Genomic DNA, 22533 nt, shown 5'->3' on the forward strand with positions numbered 1-22533 from the left:
ATTCTTGATATTCTGAGTAGGACCGATCCAATCAGTTGGAAGGCCTTAAAAATGAATCTTCCTTGAAACAGAAAAAATTCCAGCTGTGTGGACAGCAGCTTCAGCTCCTGCCTGAGAAGGTCTAGCCTGTGCATCCTGATAGCCTGCCATATGGATTTGGGATGTGCCTAACCAGCCTCACATTCACATAAGCCAGTTCCTAGCAATACATATCTTTATGTTTATATATTTCTCCTACTGGTTCTGTTTCTTTGGGGGATTCCTGGCTGATTCAACTGCTCACTTCAAAAGATCCTACCTAATCTGTGCTGCTACAAAACCATAAAGGAAATAACTTTAGATAAAACGAAGTTAATATTTTGCCATAGCTGACAGGCAGCTATGACATTGCCTAATCTATTTATATTGACACTCTAGTGTAAGGCAGAAAGGGGAAATGGGGGTTACTTTTTTTGAAGATTTTATTTATTTATTAATGAGAGACACAGAGAAAGAGAGGCAGAGACACAGGCAGAGGGAGAAGCAGGCTTCCTGTAGGGAGCCTGATGCAAGACTTCATCCCAGGACCCTGGGATCACAGTCTGAGCCAAAGGTAGATGCTCAACCACTGAGCCACCCAGGTGCCCCAGTGAGAGTTACGAATAAAGAAAATCCAGGAAGACTTTAATTCAGTCTTATCACTGTGGGTCAAAGAGACGTTTTTTGTTTCGTGCTAGCATCTGTTTCCAAAGCAAAAATGAGATTTTTCCAAAAAGTGTCTTGATTAGTCTAACTGTAGGACTTTTTTCTGGGGGCAACCGCTGTTGGCTCTCAGAGCACCTTTACCTCCTAACATTGTTGGTGAATCCTGTGCTTGTGTACAGAGGAGAGTTTTCTGGGGTTTTATCATATCTTCTTTCCTTTTTAAAGATTTTATTTATTTATTCATGAGAGACACAGAGAGAGAGGCCGAGACGTAGGCGGTGGGAGAAGCAGGCTCCCCGCAGGGAGCCTGATGTAGGACTCGATCCCAGGACCCCAGGATCACACCCTAAGCCAAACAAACGCAGTCGCTCAAGCACTGAGCCACCCAAGTGCCCCTTTTATCATATTTTCAAATGGGTCTATGGCACCAATAGGATAAAAGACTCAAATGACGTCCTCTGTAGGTGTATATTTAACTGTTATGTGTCGCCTGTTGTATACATTAACTCCTCTAATCCTCACAATAATCATATGAAGTACATACTAATATCCCATTTTACAGTTGAAAACTGAATCTTAGGGCAGCCAGGGTGGCTCAGTGGTTTGGCGCCGCCTTCAGCCCAGGGCCTGATCCTGGGGACCCAGGATGGAGTCCTGCATCAGGCTCCCTGCACAGAGCCTGCTTCTCCCTCTGCCTCTGTGTGTGTGTGTGTCTCATGAATAAATAAATAAAATCTTAAAAAAAAAAAAAAGAAAACTGAATCTTGGAAAAAAGTGACATAGTTTGTCCTACTGGCATAGGCAATATAAGCAATAGAGTGTGGATTTGCAGTCAAATGCTCTACCACTGAGCTCTACCCTCTAAAGTGTGGATTTGAATTCACATCACATACCAAAGTTCCTGCTGGGTAGCTGTGGGAGAGAATTCTGTTCAGTCACTAAGCTGTTATCCTGGAACTTCTGCATTTGTGGTGGTGGCCTGGGTGGCCAAGTACCTGCTTAGCTTCTGCCCACTTGCCTGGGGAGGAACAAGTTGGAGGTGGCCCCCAAGTTTTGCTGGGGGCCTTCTGGCCTGCTAGCCACTAGCTTTCTAACATGCCCCAGCCCAATGGGAGGGAGGAAGAGGAGGAGCAGGGCACCCTGGGGAGAGGAGGGCGGGTCCTGAGAGGGAGTTTGAAAAGAGGAAGGAAGTGGGGCTCTGCGGAGCGCCTAGCCACCCCCTGGCTGCTTCCCCACAGGAGGACGCAAGGAGCCCGCAGCTCCCCTGGCCCAGCCATGGCCCCCTGGCGCAAAACTGAGAAGGAGCGACACGGCGTGGGTAGGTGTGGGCAGGTGTGGGCAAGGGGTCCCCAGCAGGGGGAAGGTCAGGTGGCCTGAGATCCATGCGCAGGAAGATGCTGAAGGAGCCTGCAGGGCGGCCACAGGCGGGGTACACTGACCCAAGGTCCTAGGGCTCAGTGACTTCCTCTGCTAGCTGCAGGGCCAGCTGGGCAGGGAGGAGGAGGCAGTGGGAGAGGAAAGTGGGCACGCTGCCCAGTTGGCTTTGCCCAGCCCATGCCCTCTCCCACTGGGCACAGATTGCTCTCTATCCCCCAACACTTCTGCATCCCCTAGGTGGTGGTTAGCCCAGTTGGCTCTGTGTGCCACAGTCCCAGTGTTTCAAGGAGTGGACTTCATCCCTCCATGTAGAGAGTTGGCCTCATAGAAGGAACACCCGCCCTCTCTGGCCTGGCCCAGAATGCCTTCTTCCACTCCTGTCCAAAAAGACACCCATCTGCCTGCTTCCCCTGCCTGTTTTTTCTGGGTCAGATGACTGCTTATTTGGTAGAGGGTCCAGAGAGCAGTACAGGCTTGGGGCATGGGGTTGGAGAGCAGAGTCCTTCACTCGGCTCTGGAGAACCTCTGGGAAGAAAGGTTCCTTCCAGGTTATCCGGGGACATCCAAGAAGCCGGCCTCATCAGCTTCAGCCGTCTAAGCTCCCAGAAGCCTCTGCCTCAAGCTCAGGGGCGGAAGTGGTGGCTGGGGGAAGGGAAACTTCAGGTACTGGGACTCTACTAAGTGGCACCCGTGGTGCAGCCTCTGAAAACTCACTGTGGTTTTCAAATTTACACTTAAGTTTGAAAACCACTGTATGGTTTTCTACACAGGCAGATACCAGACACCAACCCCAGAGAGGAGCATTGAACAGGTTAGAAGTTGGAGTACCCAGGCCCGGAGGGAGATTAAATACAGGGAGCCCCAAGGCCACTCCCAGGGAGAAATGCTTCCCTGGAGAGTTCAACATTTATCTCTTCACTTGCTGGGCTCTAGGCACTACGGAGTGTTTTAAAATAAAGATCCCCATCCAGAAAACAAATAATAATCTAATCCTTGAAGAGCTTCAGTTTCTTCATCTATAAAATGGGAAGTTTGAACTAAAACCACTAAGGACCATGTCTAACTTCACAGCTTCTCTAAGTCTGGCCCTATCAGCTGGGGGCGTCAAGCTTAAATTCTTCTCAAGGGAAAATGGGAACTATTAAGTGGTCTACAGGGCAGACCACTGTAGGCAGAGAGGCTAACGTAGTATAGGAGATGAAAGTGGGACATGAAGGGCATATCCAGGAAAAAAGACATGCTCCTTTTGCCTGAGAAGGATGATTGTACTTAAAGTAAGCTGGAGCCACATTTTGGAAGGGTATAAATGCCAGGCTAAGAAATTGAGACTTTTCCCACTTAGGCAATGGGGAGCCAAAGAGGGCTTCTGAGCAGGGAAGAGGCATGGACAGATTTGTGCTGAAGCCAGTGTGGAGGGAGGCTGAGTGAACAGAATGGCAAAGGTGCCTGGGTGGCAGATAGGAGACCGTATCGGTCCACAGTAAGTAGAGCAGTAAATTGCGGGAGATTTGAGCAGTGTGGAAGAGCCCTACCCTTCGTTCCAAGGGCTGCAGTGCATTCCTACTGTGAAGGCCCTGTGCTATGCTGTGAAGATCATGGGCTCTGGTGCTAGACTGCCTGTTTTTGGATTCCAGCTTCTAACACTTTCCAGCCCTGTGACCAACACAAGCTACTTACTCCCTCCAGGCCTTAGTTTCCTTGTCTCCTTGTCTATATAATGGGGATAATAATAGCCCATGCCTCCCGGGGTTGTTGTAGAAGTAAAGGAGTTCATTCATATAAAGTGCTTAGAATAATAATTGTACAAAGCAGTCCTCACTAGATGTTATCAATTATTATTCTTAGACTTTGTCTTTTGCATGAGAATTTAGTAGAGGACATGATACCATAGGATGGGACAGAGTTACAGGTTGGAGTAGGGTTCCCACCCTCTCTTGCAGAGGAAATCCAACCTATATGGTCAGGGATTAGGAACTCTGTTAGGCATTAGGCCTGAGGGCTTCTTGACCTGATGGTATAGCTGACATTTTTCATGCCTACTTATGAAAATTCTATTTCATAGGGAGTCAGAAGATCTATGACCCTCTAGGGAGCCAGACAGCACTAAGATAGGTGCCTACTTATCAAAGGGTGTCTCTTTTCTCTGCAGATAAATGCAGGACTCTTTCTTAGGCCTTCAGTAGATGGAAAGAAGAGGGAGTGTAATTTATGGTGGAATGGCGGACTGGAGTCAAGGGACAGAAAGAACAGGGACCTAACATTAAGGAGTCTCGGTTATAGTTCTGACACCATCACTAGTTGCAGACAGATCTATGACAGATCTAGTTTTCTCATTGTAAGTCTAGGTATTAATATTTTTATATTTCAAAGTGTTCTTTTACAAAGAACATCTGAGATCATGAGTATGGGGACTTGGAATAAGACAAAGAGAAACATAAAAGTTTAGTGGTTCATCAGAATATCTCTAGAGTCCAGCCAGGCCTAAAACACAAGAAGCTTTCTTATTTGGTTTCCTCATAAGTGCTGGTGGCATTAGCCCATTTTTGTCTGATATAATTCACAAGGACTGCTCACGTCTGTCTTTTTGTCTCAGGGGCTGGCTTTACACGAGACAGTTTCATCACCAGAAGCACTGGCTTCTTGCTCATCTTGTTGTCTGGTTGGCAGCCCCAGGAGACCTTCATAGAGATGCCTTGTCTGATTATTTTTCCTTCCTTGATGGAATCTTAACATGTGATCCATTAGAATCCCAGAGAGTTCCAGAAGTGGAACAAAACAGTATGAATATGAAGTAAGAAAAGGCACAGACTGCCTTTGAAGAGATGTGTGAGGTTAGAAGCTTGGGCTGTGAAGTTAGAACTGATTTTAAATCTGGGCCTGTTTCCTCATCAATAAAGTGAGGTCTCATGATAATGTGGGTCTCATGAGGCTGTTGTAAAGATTGAATGGGGTAATCCATGAAAAGTACTTAGTAATGTGGTTGACTCAATCAAAGTTAGTGACTAAGGTAAGGGAGTTACCTCATAGTTGTGGAGCCAAGAGAAACACAGGGTAATGCACCCTAATACCAGATTGAGGATGGTGATGCCTTCCAAGAGTGTAGTATTTTGTGGTTTACAAGACCCATTCTCATGCAATATCTTTGGCTCCAGAACATCTCTGTGAGGCATTATTTTCATTTTACAGATGAAGAAACCAAGACCCAGAGTTCATATAATTTAGAAGTACTTGGGCTTGGCCTTAAATTCAGTTGACTTCAGATCCCAGGTCCTTTACACCATACAAGGAAGAAATCCAGGAGCAGGAACATCACAGAAAAAGGCAGGATATTGGATATGTAGCATTTGGGTCAAACAATAAATATTCTGCTTTGGTTTTAGTAGATGTTTATAATGAAAACAAAGCAAAACAAAACAAAACTTTTGAGAGGTAGACTGCAGCCAGATGGTGAAAGGGGCTTTGAATGCCAGCCCTATAAGTTTGGACTTCATTCTGTGCACGGTGGAATTTTTGAGCAGGCATGTCACCTTTAAGAATTTAATATAATGAATTGTGATAAGGGCAGGGGTTGGACATAGAGGTACAAAAACAGAAGTAGGTGACAATTTACCTGTCTCCTAACTGCAGGATTAGTTAACCCTCCAAGAGTCCACTTACAATTTGGCCTTTACTACCTTAATCTTCTCTGAGTGTCAGTGATGATAGCTTCCACCTGGGAGCAGAAAAGGTAGAAAGAATAAGTAACAGTTATCAGTTAGGAATAAATGTGATGGATGATAGAATACCTCCAGAAAAGTGGCTTGACCAAACTAGTTTATTTCTCCCTCAAATAGAAAGCCCAGAAATAGTCCATGAAGAGGTAGTGGAGCAATTCATTGTCTACTGCACTGCTTCCTTGTCATGAGGTTTCTGCCTCCTGAACCAAGCTCGTTGCTCAGGCTTCAGCTGTCAGGTCTCACTTCCAACCAGCAATAAGGATGAAGGGAACAAAAAGGGATGGCCTTTCTCTGTAAGGACACTTACCTGAAGGCCCACTTAATTCTTCCTCTTGTATCCTCTTGGCTAAAACACAATCGAATGATTGAATCTACCAACGGTAGGTAGGAAATGTAGTCTGTAATATAGGCAGCCACACACCCCGTTGAACATTAGGAGCACCATTTCTAAGGAAGGAGGGGAAAAAAGACATTGGGGATGATATGTTAATTTGCTTAGGGCTGCTCTAAGAAAATACCATGGACTGGGGGGTTTAAACAATAGGAATTTATTTTCTCACAGTTCTTGAGTCTAGAAGTTCAAGACCAAGGTGCCAGTAGTTTGGTTTCATTGTGAGGCCTTGGCTTGCTGACAGCTGCCTTCTCACTGCTTTGTCCCCACAGGGTCATCTCTGTGTATGCTCGTCCCTGGTGTCTCCTCCTCTTAGAAGGCTGCCAATCATTATTACATTAGGGCCTTACCCTAAAAGCTTCATTTTAATTTAATCACACTTAAAAAGACCTGATCTCTGAATACGGTTATATTCTGAGGTATTGAGGACTGGGACTTCAATATTTGTGACCCTAGGGTGGGGACAGCATATTAGTCCATAGTGGATAACTCATCATCTGTGGTATGAAATTTAGAGACTGTAGAAGAAGGCTTCGAGGCCAAGCTTCTCAGATAGAGAGTACAGATAAAAAAAGGTTCATTTACTCTAAAGCTAGGCCTGCCAGCATATATTTGTGTGGGAGCTTCAGTGATGCCCAGAAACCTCTCCTCTATACAGGTTGTCTCTGCTTATGGTTGTGAACCCATGTATGATGTTGAGGAGTACTGTTGGTGCTTTCTAAGGGCAATGAGGGAGAATCTGTTCTATGCTCCATCTAGCTTCTGGTGTTCCTGGAAATCTTTGGTGGTCCTTGGCTTGTAGAGGTATCATCCCAATCTCAACCTCCATTTTTATAGGGTGTTCTCCCTGTGTGTATGACTTTCTCCAAATTATCCCATTTAATAAGGACACCAGGAGGCACCTGGGTAGCTCAGTGGTTGAGTGTCTGCCTTTGGCTCAGGGCATGATCCAGGAATCCCTGGACTGAGTCCCGCATCGGGGTCCCTGCATGGAGCCTGCTTCTCCCTCTGCTTCTCCCTCTGCTTCTCCCTCTGCCTGTGTCTCTGCCTCTCTCTGTCTCTCATCAATCAATAAATAAAATCTTTAAAAAAAATAATAAGGATACCAGTCTTATTGGATCTGGGCCCACCCTAATGACATCATTTTCACTTGATTACCTCTGTAAAGACTGCATCTCCAAATAAGATCACACACTGGTATGCTGGGGGTTAGGACTCTAACACATCTTTTTTTTTTTTTTTTTGTGGGAGGGGCTTAATGCAAACCATACTAGGCTCTGCAAAAGTGGAGAAAGGGTCTTTTGCACATCTTGACTGGGGAATACAGATGAATCTGAGACCACTTTCATGTTCAGGAATGTAGATGATGCTATTGCAGTGCAGGACTCTGGACAGAGCTGGTCTGTACCAAAATGGACAGATTTGGAGTGGGAAGTGGGCATTTGGGTCTCTTGCAACATAGACTCTAAAGGAGTCCTTTAAAGGAATGAAATCCATTCAAACTGGCTCAATTAAAAGTTGTGTGGTGTGGTGTATATGTGTATGTAAGGAGGTGAGTGGAATATTTCAAGGATCAGTTGAAATTGAATAAAAACCCAAGAAACCTGAAAGGCAGGCCTCCAGAAGTGCCTAAACAAAGGCAGCTCTGGAAACCTCTGCCTTCCTTATCATGGCAACCTCGTTTCTCTTAACACATCAGTGCTATTTTCCTTGCTTTCCTTACTAACTCCTTCTAATTTTATCACTCTTTCATAACCTTGATATTCTTTTAACACCATCATAGTGGCCCCAGTGCCACATATCCCAACTCTGCATGACTTCACAGTTCAAGTATCCACCAAATCTTCTCCTCTCTATTTATTTGTTCAAAGTTCTGAAAGAGAAGATCTGAATGGACTGACTCACATTTTCAAGAAAGGCCACTCAGATCAGAGACCATTAATAGCCTAGGAGTGGGCCCCACTCTGATCAAGGGGCTGCTCCTAACTGGTTCAATACACTGTGGCTTGGGGACATGAGGCTTGCTACTCATTTAGCAGGAGCCACGGCTAGGGATGGATTCTTTGAGTAAGAATCATGAGTAGAACATACATCTCAAACTGAGGGAAGAACTCTACTACAATGGGGCTAGTTATACTGTTCTTGCTGCCCAAGGTAGTAATCAAGGAGGAAGGATAGAGAATACTATTCATTCACTAACTTGTTCATTCATTTACTCATTCATCCTTCATTTATTTCTTAAATATTTGTTGGCATTTCCTATGTGCCAGGCACTATGCTAGACCCTGAAATTACAGGAAATAGGCCAATATGGTTCCAACTTCTGGAGCTTATAGTCTAGTGGGGAAGACAGAAAAGGACTTTGTAGACAAATCAATAAGCATATAAATATGTTATGATATGTGCTATTGTAATAAAAGTTTGTTCCATGAATGAGAGTATTAGAAGGAGGGGTCTTAAATTGGATGGTCTGGGAAGACCTCTGAGGAGCAATGGAGAAAAGAATTCCAAAGGAAACGCTTGTAGAGATGTTAGTACATATATCTTTGCTATGGAGGCCAACTATATCTTTGGGCTAGTCCTCCAAAATTAGTCTGGTGCAACAAAAAAACATGTATTGGAAATCTGATTCCATCCTACCACCAATTCTTAAGTGCCGGGCCTCCCACTCTTAATGCTTCAGCAATTTAGGATTGTTTAGAAGTACCTGATAGGCTGACTCTTTAAGTCCATGTAAGGAAATTGTCCTAATCCCTTGGCTTGTGAGAGCCTCAGTAGTTAGTGGCCCTCTTGTTTCCAACCTTAATGTCTATATTTGAGTGAGCCTTAACAGCTTGTGTTTACTAAGCTCTGCTTCTTCCTGCTGCTGTATGTTGAGACAGGCATTGTAGTCACCATAGTATTCTAATTTCTGGACTTTTGGACTTCTTTTTGCTTGTTTGTTTGTTAAAGCTTATAAACCATTAATTTAATAGTCAGTTACACACAGGTGCCCACAGTCTGTTCTGTAGCAAATGTTCAGCAAATGGGAAATGATAATGCTTATCACCTCCAACTCCAGAGGTATCTGGGTAGAAACACTGCAAATGTTCAGTGTTTATAGGCACTTTCTCCTTTCTTCATTTAATTGATATGAGTTAAAACGTGGTCAGGCTGAGTTTGTAAGTCTCTTAAGTCTTACTTGGTTTTTAGTTCTCCTTAGAGAAAGTTGTCTCTTGACCCTCTGATCTCACTAGGACACTGTCAGCTTTTGCATTGGTTTAAAGCTACAGTCACAGAAACTGGGACTAGAGAGGGATAGGACTGACAATGATAGCATTTTTTCAGACTCCTCTCTAGACATTACTTCAGAACACTTCAAGTTCCTCTGACCCTTGGGTCCAAGCCTGAACTAGGGTGGTAGAAGGAGACCTAGGTGGAAACTGTGTCTTGCATACATGCCCCAGGATACAAAAAGATTCTGAAGAGAGTAGATGTTGAGCAAGCATTTGTTGTATTGGATTGAATGGTGGCAATGCCTGGCCTGAGACACCATGATCAGCATGTTGGGTTGCAGCAGAAAAACATACATAGTGCCAGCTGAATCCCCAGTGCCAGTGGGATTTTGCTACTTGCCTCACTGATGGTGGAAATAGGCAGTTGCCCCAGGAGAGAATGTTCTGGGTAGAATAAATAGCCAATGCAGAGATTTTAAAGAGGAAAACTGTCTAATGTGTGGGAGTCTGTGTGGCTGCTGGAGGAGAGCAAGCAAGGGGCAAAAGAGTAGGAAATGAATTCTCTGAGGAGAGGTTGTAGTGAGTGGTGCCTGGTACATGTTATAATAACTAAAGCTTTTACTCTAAATGGAAGGGAATAGGGCATTGTAGGGTTTTCTGTAGAATAGCAGAATGTTCTTATTTTAAAAGATTATTCTAGCTGTTTTATGACGGATAGAGGGTAATCAAATGTGGAAGCAGGGAGGGTGATTAAGCAACTGTTACAGTGACCCTGGCAGGAGATGGTGGTAGCCCACACCAGGGAGGCAGAAATGGGGGAGGTGAGATGTGCTTAGATTCTGAATGTGTGTGTTGTAGGTGGAACAAATAGGATTTTCTTCATGGATTGAAATGAGCATGAGAGAAAAAGAGGAATCAGAAGTGACTCCAAGGCTTTTGGTGTGAGCAGCTGGAAGAATGGAATTGCATACAGAACTTCCTTCATTAAACCCTTGATTTCAGGTCTCATCCACATTGTCATAAATAATAACATTGCCTCACTTTTCTTTAGCATGGTACATTTACAGAACACTGTGGTACCATGTTTGAGCACTTTGAGAGATGTGTACTTTAATCATTCTTTCACAGATGAGGAAACTGGAGAGCAGAGACTTTCAAGGTTTCACTGAAATGCAAATACTTTCAGACAGTTTTCTTACACTTCATTCCTGGAGGATCCTCTTCTGTTTTACTTCAGACTCATTTTGTACCTTATCTTTAGTTATGTAACCACATGTCATCCCTCCCACTGGATAGCATATTGTCTGAGGGTAGAATTGTGTTTTGGGGTCAAGTTTGAATCCACCCAGCTAAAAGCCACTAGTAGGAACATAGTATATCAGGGAAACTAAACATTATTGTAACATGGGACTCTTGAGAATCCAGTGGAAGCTATAAACTCTCTTCTTGCAAATTTGCACAGGTGCAGCTTTGCATTTCAATTTCAAGTCCTGTTCATGAAAGTGAGTTAAGTACAGCCTGGTAAAAGTACTCAGGAACTATTTAGTAAACCAATACCATAAACACAGCGAAAGCATTCTGCCGAAAGTGTAAATTTTTGGTTTTGGGAGCTCTGAAGAGCAAAAGAAATTAATTTTGAAAGATTTTATTTATTTGAGAAAGAGCATGAATAAGTCAGAGAGAGGGGCAGAGGGAGAAAGTGAAGTAGGCTCCCCACTGAGCAGGGAGCCCAATGTTGAGTTCCATTCCAGGGCCCTAGAATTATGCCCTGAGCTGAAGTAAGACATTAAACCAACTGAGCCACCCAGGCACCCCAAGGAAACTATTTTTTTTAAGATTTAGTTATTTATTTGAGAGAGAGAGAAAAGAGAGAGGAGAGGATGCAAGTTAGGGAGAGGGGCAGAGAGAGAGAATCGTAAGCAGACTCTGCACTGAACTTAGAGCCCAACATGCGGCTCCACCTCACAACCCTGAGATTATGACCTGAGCCAAAATCAAGAGACAGACTCAACCAACTGAGCCATGCAGATGCCCAAGAGAAACCATCTTTATTGTCTATTCGTATCAGTTAAATTCAGTAAGTCTGTGCTAAGTGATAGTCCTGAGCTGGTCCTGATAAAAACAGTCCTTGCCCTGGAAGCTTACAGTCCAGTAGTAATCTCTCTTTCTTCTTTTTGCTTGTGGTAGCAAACAACAGTATTATTAGTACTAATGTCCCCATTTCACAGGTTGGCCTGGGTGGACCTTTTGTTTCATGTTATCATAGCTCTGCCATTACCTTTATTATATTTCATTGCAGCCTCATGTTGAATAGAATGCAAACTTCATGATAGCAAGACCGTGTATTTTACTCTTCTACACAGAACAGGTGCTCAATTAGTAATTGCTGATTGGGTAGATGGAATGGTGGGTGAATGGGTGGATGAATGGGAAGGTGGATGGTTTAGTGGAGTGGATAAGTTTGTAGATGATTGTGGATGGGGCAGTAACAGAGGTTAGAGGTTTTTCACTTTATGGTGGCCTCATAAGATTCAGATGGACTCAATTGCCCCCATCTTGCCTTCATCTCTTCGACCTTAATTCTTTCCTGTCAGAAGGCTGGGTCCTATGAGAGCAGCACAACAATAAATGGGGTGTTCTTGAACTCTTCCCCAAATATCTGGACCCCTGTAGTTGGCCACTGTCCCCAATCCCATAGTTCTCACCCTGGAACCTTATTCACATGGTTCGGTTGTCCCTCTCTGGGACTGTGTACACATCAAGCTAATTTCCCCTCCTTCCTCCCTACCCTTTACACTTTTTTCTCCACCCACCCCGTCAGGGGCTATCACTCCAGTTCTCCCCCTTGCCCTCCCTAAACCCCTCCCTCTCCTTCCAGTCTCACTTTCTTCATGGGGCCCCTTTTGATCTCTCTCTTCTGAGAGTTCATAGCTGCTGTGGCTCATAACTGAGCCCTTTGTTTTTAAGACATTTCTTGATTAATGTGGGTTCATTTTGTCTGATCAACTAGACTTCACAAAAGCTCCAGGACAGCAGGAGCTATCCCCTCTCACCTTACTTTTCTAACTTGGAAGATGCAGCAGAGTGCCAGATACTCCCTGAAAAAGAAGTGAAGAAATCAGCCCTTGGTTTCATCATAAAACCACTCTTCCAACTCCAGCATGTGAATATGTGAACATAAGGGCATGCGTGTGAGTGTGTGTGTGTGTGTGTGTGTGTGCGCGCGCACCTATAGCATCACTGAAAAGGAAAGAGTGAATCCCATCATATTTTAGAGCAGTACTTATCAGCTTTGACATCGTTGACATTTGGGGCCAGATACTACTTTGTTCTGTGCAGGGTATTTAGCTGCACTCCTGACCTCTATCAGTTAGATGCCAGGAGCTCCTTCACTTTGTACTACCCCACTCCAGACTGTGACAACTGAAAATGTCTCCAGATATTAGGAAATGTTCACTGGGGGTAAAACTGTCCTTAGTTGAGAATCACTGTTTTAGAGAACTCATGGAAATCCCAACTTTCTCTTGTTGGCTGGGCATGTCACTTTGGCTCACTAAAAACTGAGTATGGTGATATGCAGTTAGGCAACTTCCTGGCTATGTCACCCTGTACTATTCACTCACTCTTATACTACCTCAATTTCCTCATCTGTAAAATGGAGATGACAATAATTGTACCCAAGAATTATGATGAGGATTATATGGGTTGGTAAAGCCCTTGGAGTAGTGTCTGGTACACAGAAAGGACTCAGTAGAAGTTATAATTCCTCTGCCCTCTCCTAGTCTATGGAGTTGCAACTCCTCCTTGGTTACCTCTGGTTGTGATTCTCCCACCGTATTCACTACTGACTTATACTGGATGTGAGCTCTGGCCTTGCTGCTGGAAGCTTCTGCTGGGTCATCATAGTTGCCCTCCCTGACGCAACATCAGGATGTTGCCTTGGTGCTGGGCCTGTCCACACCTTGCCCAGAGACTTCAGGCAAACTGCTTGTGCATTTTCAGTGAGTGTGTTTCACTCAAATCAAATGCTAGTTCAGCTATCCCCTAGAGTAGAGACCCTCCAAAGCCCAGCTCAGGGACGAGAGAAGTGAGTTTTAGGCGACTGCATTCTTTTTCTCCATTATTGTTTTTGTTTCTCAGATGCATCAACTTGTCCAAATTCTATTAACACTTGCTATTTGCTGAAGCTTTTCAAACATGCCAGCAAACAGCAGGGCCCCAGATGAAGTATGAATCCATAGTAAAGGTCATAGGGCATTTGATGGCTGCAATCAAAATTGGCAACTAAACTCGGTCAGCATCTCCTGAAGTAATCTCAAGAAATTCAAGAAAGAGTTTAGCCAGAAAAAGGGGCATACTTGCTCTTCATGTTCATATCCCTTCAGTTCAACAAGTATTTATTAAAGCTCAGTAAATATTGATTGAACTTCTGCTCTGGGCTTGGTGCTGTTCTCAGCACTGGGAATTTATTGGTCAAAAAGGCAGACTGTCTTCACCCTCACTGATGCTGGAAAAGATAAGAATTGAACAATATAGTGTATGTGTTTATACTATATATATGTATACTTACATATGTATGTAAGTATATATCCAGCATACACATACATACACATACCTACATGTATACATACATACACATAAACACAATAAATTATAACATCAGAAATGGGCTGGTAAAGGAAGCAAGGAATTTGGACTCTGATCTGGACTTGAATCTACTTATTACCACTTTCCGCCTGTGTGGTCATGGGCAAGTTTCTTAATCTCTCTTGGAGTTTCTCATATGTTACATGAGGGTAATACCCTGGAGGGGTACTGGAGAAGAAAGGAGGTGATACTAGTAGAATGATAGGGATTTTACCTGTCACCCCAGTACCCAGAATACTAAGTAGCACCTAGTAGATGCAGAAATAAATATCTTTTGAAAAACATATATGTTTGGTACATGATATGTGCCCAATAAGTGTTTACTATTTGGAGGAGGGCAAGAAGTGTGTGCAGTAATTTGAAGGTAGACTTCTGGATTGATCTATCTTTCCATCTATCAAAGTTATGAGGTGGATAAGTTGTTTACCCTCCCTGTGTCTCAGTTTCCTCATCTATAAATCCAAAAGAAACATTGGACTTATCTTCTAACATTGTACAAACTAGAGAGATCCAACCCTAGTGTACTATAACAATGATGCTTATTTTTCCTTATTTCTCAATTTGGGTTCCTGATGAGCAGTGTATCTCAGCAGGTTTAAGTACAATTGGTGGCTAATTAGCAGATTCTATTTCTAGGGTTGTTGGAAGTCTCACCTGTCTCAAAGTAGCTGCTTGCATTGGCTTGCCAACCCAGATTTCCAACATAAGAGTCCTCATTGCGTTTAATGAGCCCAGATGGCCCTGATACTTTATACATCCCTTTGATCCTCAGCTATAAGTATTTTGGTCTGAGTGGGCTTATAGTAACCAACTGCCACCTTGGTTCCTGAGTAAAGTGCTTTGATATAGGGAGAGGTCAAATCTTCACGAGGATATGTCAATATTCTCTAGTGTCTGGAGACCTTATATGACAGAGGAAGCTAGAATGGTTGTCTCTGTGAATTCTGCCAACTGCCACTTGTCTATCTTCCCTTGGACAGGCATGAGCAAGGTGGGGCAGGGTATGATTTCTGTGATTTTTCCTTATTTTTTGTCCTATATTTGCCTTCTATTTTTCTGCCCCTTTCATCCCTCATTCAAAAGTTGACAGTGGCTGAGCCTATAGGGAATAGGGAAGAAGGTGATCTGTTTTTACACCGGTCAGAAATAACTCAAATGAGGATCAGAGATAAGCAATCAAACTTTAGCAAACAGTGGCATTCTGGTTCAATGTTTCCTGTTAGTCATTTAGAAAATTTAACAGAATTGGGTATTGGTATGCAAAGCCACTTCCTTTGTCAGTAATGTCTACTTTTTTCCAAATAGAGCCTTAAGAATAGAGGCCCTTATGCAAAGGCAGAGATACATTTATAAAATAAATAGTAACATCAGTTACTTTCATTTTCATAAAATGTGAATCATTGGAATGAATATAGACCTTCATATTGAATACCAGGTTTCAAGATCTGTCCAAGACATCTTCTTAAGTTGAATCACTAGAACTTTCTTATCTGACAGAGCTGGGCAGGGTGAGGGATTCCTAAGGAAAGATGGGGTGGAAACAGGGAAAAAAACACAGTCATCCCTCTTCCAAATGTCTGATGGACAGACCTAATTTGCTAGTGCTTCAGAGATCAACTCATATTATAGATTTTTTTTTTCTGTTAGAAACCTCATTTGCTTCGTTGGCCCTGCCCAGGCTTGTGACAGGCATGTTCTTAGCCAAGTTTCTGGGGTTGGAGGGAACAGGGAGTGGAGACTCTGAGTTAGGGCACCAGCAAGCTGGAGTGTGTCCAAATAGCAGCAGCCTGTGTGGGTACAGGATTTGAAATCAGGCCAAGTGTAAAAAGAATGAAGAAACATGCTATGTTTATGCAGGAGAAGAGATTCCTGAGTCCCCTGAGGACCTTCTCAAGGTTTGCTTTCAAACAAAGGATTAATTTTATTCAGTGTTGACCAACAGTGTCATTTGTTGCAAACTACAGGGAGGCAGATTTAAAGGTGACTTAAAGGAGAATTCTGAAGGAGTTCTTCTAAATAGATTGCTTTAGGAGGTTTTATAATGCTAGTTAAAGAGGAAAATGATTACCATTTATGGAGGACTTACTATGGCCAGACACCAGTCAAGCCCTTTTGTCTTAATCTCAGTTGAGCTTCCTAAGGACCCTGCAAATTTGGGTCCATCATCTCCTCCATTCTACAGTTGGGGGAAATGAGGCTCAGGAGATGAAGTTGCTGCTCAGGCAGGCTTCCACTGGCCCTCACAGTGACTTTGTGTGGATTACAAAAAATACCTCTTCCCTACCCAGAGAGGGTACAAGTTTTGCAAGTAGATCACAGGTTGGGTACTAGCCTCCAATGCTCTCCTGCCTGGGTGGCCTTGTGCAAGACAAAGCCTGTATACCACATACTGTGGCTCTGGATTTGAGGTCAGCACCAACAAAGAGTAGAACTGGCCTCAAGAGCCACATTTGTCTGACTCCAGATAGACTCTTGGCTCCTAAGCTTTATTGTTTCTCAGGATTGAGACTTCCCATTTCAAGGAATACCTATGAAGACTAGTTGGTCCCTTGGTGAAAGAGCTGATTTACATAGGTGTTTAGACTAAATAGTCTGTAAGTTTCTTCCTTTTCTCTTAGACAATGTGAGAAAATTGAAGCATAAAGAAGGATCTGGTGAACACCTGAATTCCTGCCATCTAGGTTCTGTGTGGGGGTGGTAGGATGGGGGCAGGGTAACAGGTGCAGAGAATGAGCAAGGCACAGGGCTGGGTTTGAGTCCTGGCTCTATGACTTAACGACAGGAAAAGGAGAGATTTGGGGTGAGCCACTCAAACTCTCTGAACCTTATTTTCCTCATCTGTAAAATGGGAATAGTAACTACCTCATGTAGTAGATATAAAGACAACATGAAAGAGCAATTTCTCTGGGACACAGTGAAGCAACATTATAAATACCTCTTGTTTATGTTTGAGGGTGGTTCTGATCTCATTTCTTCTCCAAGGCCCCCCTTCACTGATATGGTAACTGCTTTCACTCCATCTGTAAGTTTTGGTAGGTTGTGTTTTCATTTTCATTTGTCTCAAAGTGGCATGGAGCCCATTTAAGAAAAAAAAATATATGTTGTTTATTTTACACATAGTTGTGATTTTTCCAGTTTTATTTCTGTTATCCATTTCTAGCTTTGTTCCTTTGTGGTTGGAAAAGTTACTCTGTATGATTTTAGTATTTTTCATGTATGGAGATGTGTTTTGTGCCCTAACATATGAGCTGTTCTAGAGGATGCTCCATGTGCACCTGAGAAGAATGTGCATTCTGCTGTTGTAGGATGGAGTATTTTGTATATGTCAAGTCTGGTTATTTATAGCGTGGTTCAGGTCCTCTATTTTCTTACTGATTTTATGCCTATTTGTTCTATCCATCATTGATATTGGGAGGTTGAAGTCTCCGATTATTATTGTGGAAGTACCTAATTCTCCTTTTAATCATGTCAATGTTTGCTTCATACATTTTGGTGCTGTGATATTAGGGGACATATATTTATAATTGCTCTATGTTCTTAGTTTGTTGACCCTTTTGCCAACATATAATGCTCTTTTTTGTCTCTTGTAATACTTTTGACCTAAAGTCTGTTTTGTCTAATATTAGTATACCCACTAAGTGCTCTTTCTGTTACTATGTGCACGAAACATTTTTTTTTCTTTCACTTTGAACTTGTGTCTGAGTCTCTTGTAGATAACATATTGTTGGATCATGGTGGGCTTTTTGTTGTTGTTGTTGGTGGTGTTTTATAATATTTTCTGTCAATCTCTACCTTATGTCAGGAGGATTTAATTCATTTACATTTAATGTAAATACTCATAAGGAAGGATTTACTTTTAATTTTAACATTTTGCTACTGGTTTTCTATATATCTTACATCGTTTTCTGTTCCTCAGTCTGCATTACTATTTCTTTTGTGTTTAATTGATTTTATTCTAGTTTACTGATTTGATTCTTTTCTCATTTACTTTTCTCTGTATGTTTTTTTAAGTTATTTTCTTAGGGATTAACCATGGGTTCACAATTAACATCTTACAATAATAATATATTTTGAGTTAATATTAACTTAGCTTCAATAGTACACAAAATCTTTGTACAAATCTCTCTCTCCCCTTTTGTTGTTATTGTCACACATCTTTATATATTATGTACCTATTATTATAATTATGTTTTACACATTTGTCTTTCCAATTGTCAACTAGTGACGAACTTCTATTTCTGTTTATCTCTTGTTCATTTTTGAAGAATAATTTTGTGAGAGATAGAATTTAGTTGAAGTTTATGTTCTTTGTTTTTTCCTTTTAGCACTTTAACTATGCCATCCACTGCCTTCTAGCCTCTCTGGTTTCTGAAGAGAAATCATTATTAATTTTATTGAAGAGTCTTTGTACATGATGAGCTGCTTCTCTCTTGTGTTTTAAAGATTCTCTCTTTGTCTTTGGTTTTTGATAATTATGTCTCAGTGTGGATATCTTTGTGTTTATTTTGTTCAGATCTCACTGAGCTTTTTTACTTTGTAAATTCATGTCTTCCATCAAATGAAAGTTTCTGGCCATTATTTCTTCAAATATTCTTGTTCTTTTTTCTCTCTTTCCTCTAATTATGGAACTCCTATTATGTGAAGTTGGTGTGTTTGATAGTGTCCCACAGGTTACTTAGGTCCTGTTCATTCTTCTTTATTCTTTTTCCTTTTTGTTTCACAGCCAGCCTGATCTCAACTGATCTACTTTATTGATTCTTTCTTCTGCCTCCTCAAGTCTGCTATTGAGCCTCTCTAATGATTTTTTCACATTTGTTATTGTATATTTTAGCTACAGAATTACAGAATTACTTTTTATTAGTTTGTCATTTCTATTTAATGATATTCTCTATATTATGAGACATTATTCTTTTGGTTTGACTTAGTTCTTTGGCCATAGTTTCCTTTAGTTAGTTCAGCATATTTAAGATAATTGACTTAAGGTCTTTGTCTTATAAATCCAATGTTCATCCTTTTGTGGAAAATTTCTATTATCTTCTTTTTGTCCTTTTGTGAATGAGCCATCCTTTCTTGCTTTTGTTTTGTTTTGTTTTACATGGGTCATAATTTTGTGTTGAAAACTGGATACCTTGAATATCATAACATGCTCTCAGATGTCAGATTCTCCTCCTTGCCAGGGCTGGTTGTATCTGCTTAAATTAGGCTGTAGTAGTATGTTTGTTTAGTGGCTTTTCCACAGTATTTTTGTGAAGACTGGTCACTTAAATCTCCAAATGCCTAGAGTTTAAAGAAAAAAAAAATCTGTTGTTTGTAGCTGGACCCTGTGTGTGTGTGTATAGGGGCATACCTCTAACATGTAGCCAGACCACTTGCAACTCTGCCTTAGCCTGCATTTCCTGCCAACATGGAGCTTGAAGGTCAATCAAATTTGAGAGTTTAGGGCTTTTTCCCATCCTTTCTTAGCATGTGTACAGTCCTATACATATCCTTCTAGATCCCTTATTGTATGTGGGTATTATACATTTAAGATTTATCCATATTGTAGCAACTATCAGTGCTTTGTTCCTTTTTGTGGCTGAAAAATATTCCATTGTATGGATAGACCATCTTCTGTCTATATGCATGCCAGCAGATGGAAGACTGATGGGTATTAGTTAAGGAAAGTAGTGATATAATCCTATTGTGCTGACTATTTCTCTGGATGCTGTGTGGAGATTGGATGGAGGGAGGCAGAAGTACATGTGGAAAGGCCCATGAGAAGGCCATTGCTCTGTCTTTCTAATTCCAGTGGTCTCCAAACCAAATAGAGGCTCACTGCTGATGAATCCTGTGACCAAACAGGGTAGAAGGTAGATTGAACTGAGTGAGAGGAATCCTGAATCTTTCTGGTAGTCTCACCATTGACTCAATTTATCTTCTCTCCCCTTGGTCCTCCAAAGCATAAATAATAAATAATAATAAAGGGCAAGCTCTAATCCTTTAGAGAATTCACAAACAGATCAAAATAGATAACTAGTTTCTTGTAGCAATGTCCTTTCTGCTCCCTCTGGCACTAGAAACCCACATAAAGGACATGGAATATCATTTTCAAAATTCCCACTGATATGGAGGGTAGAGAGTGGAACAAGAATAAGTTAAAATGCCACAAAGCTTTACCAGGTTTCAGTTGCCTTTTTCTTGATTAAGCATTTGCTTGAGTGCTATAAACTGTTGAGTATTTTCCAGAGTTCTGATAAAGTTCATTCTGCAAGCTTTTGTCAGATTTTTCATTGCTTCTTTAGAGGGACAGGCAGTTGGAGTTCCTTACTCTGCCATTTTTGCTAAAGTCACCCAAAGAGTTTTTGAATGCATTTTGTTTTGTTAATATATGAGGAAACAGGACTAATGGGAGAGGGGGTGAATTAAGTTGCTTTAATTGCATGGATGAATCTTGAGACCATTGTGCTAAGTGAAAAAAGCCAGTCATAAAAGAATATATATATTTTTTAAGATTTTATTTATTTATTTGAAAGAGAGAGAGAGACAGAGACAGAGATAGTGAGAGAAAACACAAGCAGGGAGGACCGGGAGAAGCAGGCTCCTCGCTATGCAGGGAGCCTGACACAGGGCTCAAGTCCAGGACCCTGGGATCCTGACCTTGGCTGAAGGCAGACAGTTAACTAACTGAGCCACCCAAGCACACTGACAAATGATTATATATTACATGATTCTATTTATATACGATGCCCAGAATAAGCATATCTGTAGAGACAGAAAGTAGATTAGTGGCTACGTGGAGCTGGGAGAACTTTCTGAGGTGATGAGATTGTTCTAAAATTAATCACAGTGATGTCTACACAACCCTGTGAACAAATCATTGAATTATATACTTTAAATGAACAAATTATATCTTAATAAAGGCATTTCCAAGTAAATAAATAAAATCCCTCCAGCTTCCCATTTTCTTGGAATAAAGCCCAAACTCATAATAAAGGCCATGTTTGACCTGGTCTCTACCTCTTCAGTCTCATCTTGTGTCACCCTCTCCTCTCTTACCATATTCCATCCACAGCAGTTTCTTTTGATGGTTTCTGCATATGCCAAGTGCCTTCCTTCCTTAGGGCCCATGCACCTACTGTTCTCTCTTCCTGAAATGCCCCTCCCTTGGTGTTCCCCTAGCTGGTCTGCTCAAGTATTTCATGTACCAGCTCAGGGAAGCCTTCCCTAAGTACCCCAACAAAAATTGAAGTGTCTTATAACTCTCTGCCAGGCCCTGTTGTTTCCTCTTTCACATGTCTCATATTTTGTAATCTTCTATTTATTACTGTATTCACCAAAAGAGCAAGATCAGTGCCTAGCATGTGCCTGGCACATCATACCCACTTACTAAATGTCTGTTGCATGAATGAATGATGACAATGTTCTAGGACTATACTGTGTATCCTCCTGAGAATCTTTTCCTTAAATCAAATCGTATTCTGTCCTATTATGTTCTTGAAAACCTCTCAAGATGGTGATTCCATTTTAGCCTTTGGAAAGTAGGCTGCATCCCTACTCTGGATTAATAATGGGGCCTTGGCATCACTTAGTAAGTGATGCTGAAGAGGGCCTGTGCACTGCAATGGTATGGCATGATCTTGTGTTCTAAGAGGTTAGTGGAGGTTCTGACAGCACAGGGGGGACTCTGAATGTTCATAACCAACACTGTTCCCCAGGGACTGATAACAGAAATGGGAAGACAGAGTATATACTTGAATGTTAGGCTGTTGTCATTGGGAGGGAGTAATTTCTTGTCATTTCCTGGTCTGATGACTTTGACCAAATTGTTTAACTTCTTAACAACTCTGCTTTCCATCTATAAGATAGGATCATAGTTTATACCTTAGAATGGAATAAGAAGATATACAGAGGACATGCCTGGCACACTGTGAGAATGGTAGATGATATCAATAGACTCCTTGGCATGCAAACTGGAGTACAGGACCTGTGCTGGGAGAGGTCAGGTTTGCCTTTAGCAACGAGGCTAGGCCTGCATTGACTCCTGTAGGAGGCTGTGAGTTTCTGCACTGGTCTTATTAACCCCTGTAGGCTGAATGAGTGTCAGGTAAACTCAAGGAGAGCAGAGAGGAACAGTGATTCTCATTATCCAGAGGTCTTACCATGCTGCCCCTCTCTTCTGTTTCACAGCCATATACAACTTCCAAGGGAGTGGAGCCCCCCAGCTCTCCCTTCAGATTGGTGATGTGGTGCGGATACAGGAGACCTGTGGAGGTGAGTCACTGGCTCAGGTGACCCATGGATGCCAGGACCCCTGACTGATGGTATTGGAACATCTGCAGTACATACCTACCACTTCCAGGCCTCTCTTTGGACCTGCAGCCATATGTGGTCTGTTATGCATTTTGATAATATTAGTAATTGGAATTTACTGAAAATAATGCTTTGTTATTTTAGGAATCTATACTTAGTAGCAAAAGTCTGATTTGTGTGGTTTGATGTTTGTTATGCTGTCCATTTACCACAG

General features: G+C 42.0%; 1 protein-coding gene across 1 annotated transcript in view; it reads left to right on the top strand.

Moving 5' to 3' along the window:
- Positions 1-1891: 1891 nt before the first annotated feature.
- Positions 1892-22533, top strand: part of DOCK2 (dedicator of cytokinesis 2) — a 398532-nt gene continuing 377890 nt past the window's right edge. Inside the window, exons 1-2 of the mRNA XM_041750396.1 lie at positions 1892-2002; positions 22197-22280. Coding sequence (XP_041606330.1) covers positions 1960-2002; positions 22197-22280 — 127 coding nt within the window. The 5' untranslated portion in view covers positions 1892-1959. The remainder of the gene's footprint in view (positions 2003-22196; positions 22281-22533) is intronic.

Source organism: Vulpes lagopus, chromosome 3 (genome assembly GCF_018345385.1).
Source record: "Vulpes lagopus strain Blue_001 chromosome 3, ASM1834538v1, whole genome shotgun sequence".
NCBI classification, from domain to species: domain Eukaryota; kingdom Metazoa; phylum Chordata; class Mammalia; order Carnivora; family Canidae; genus Vulpes; species Vulpes lagopus.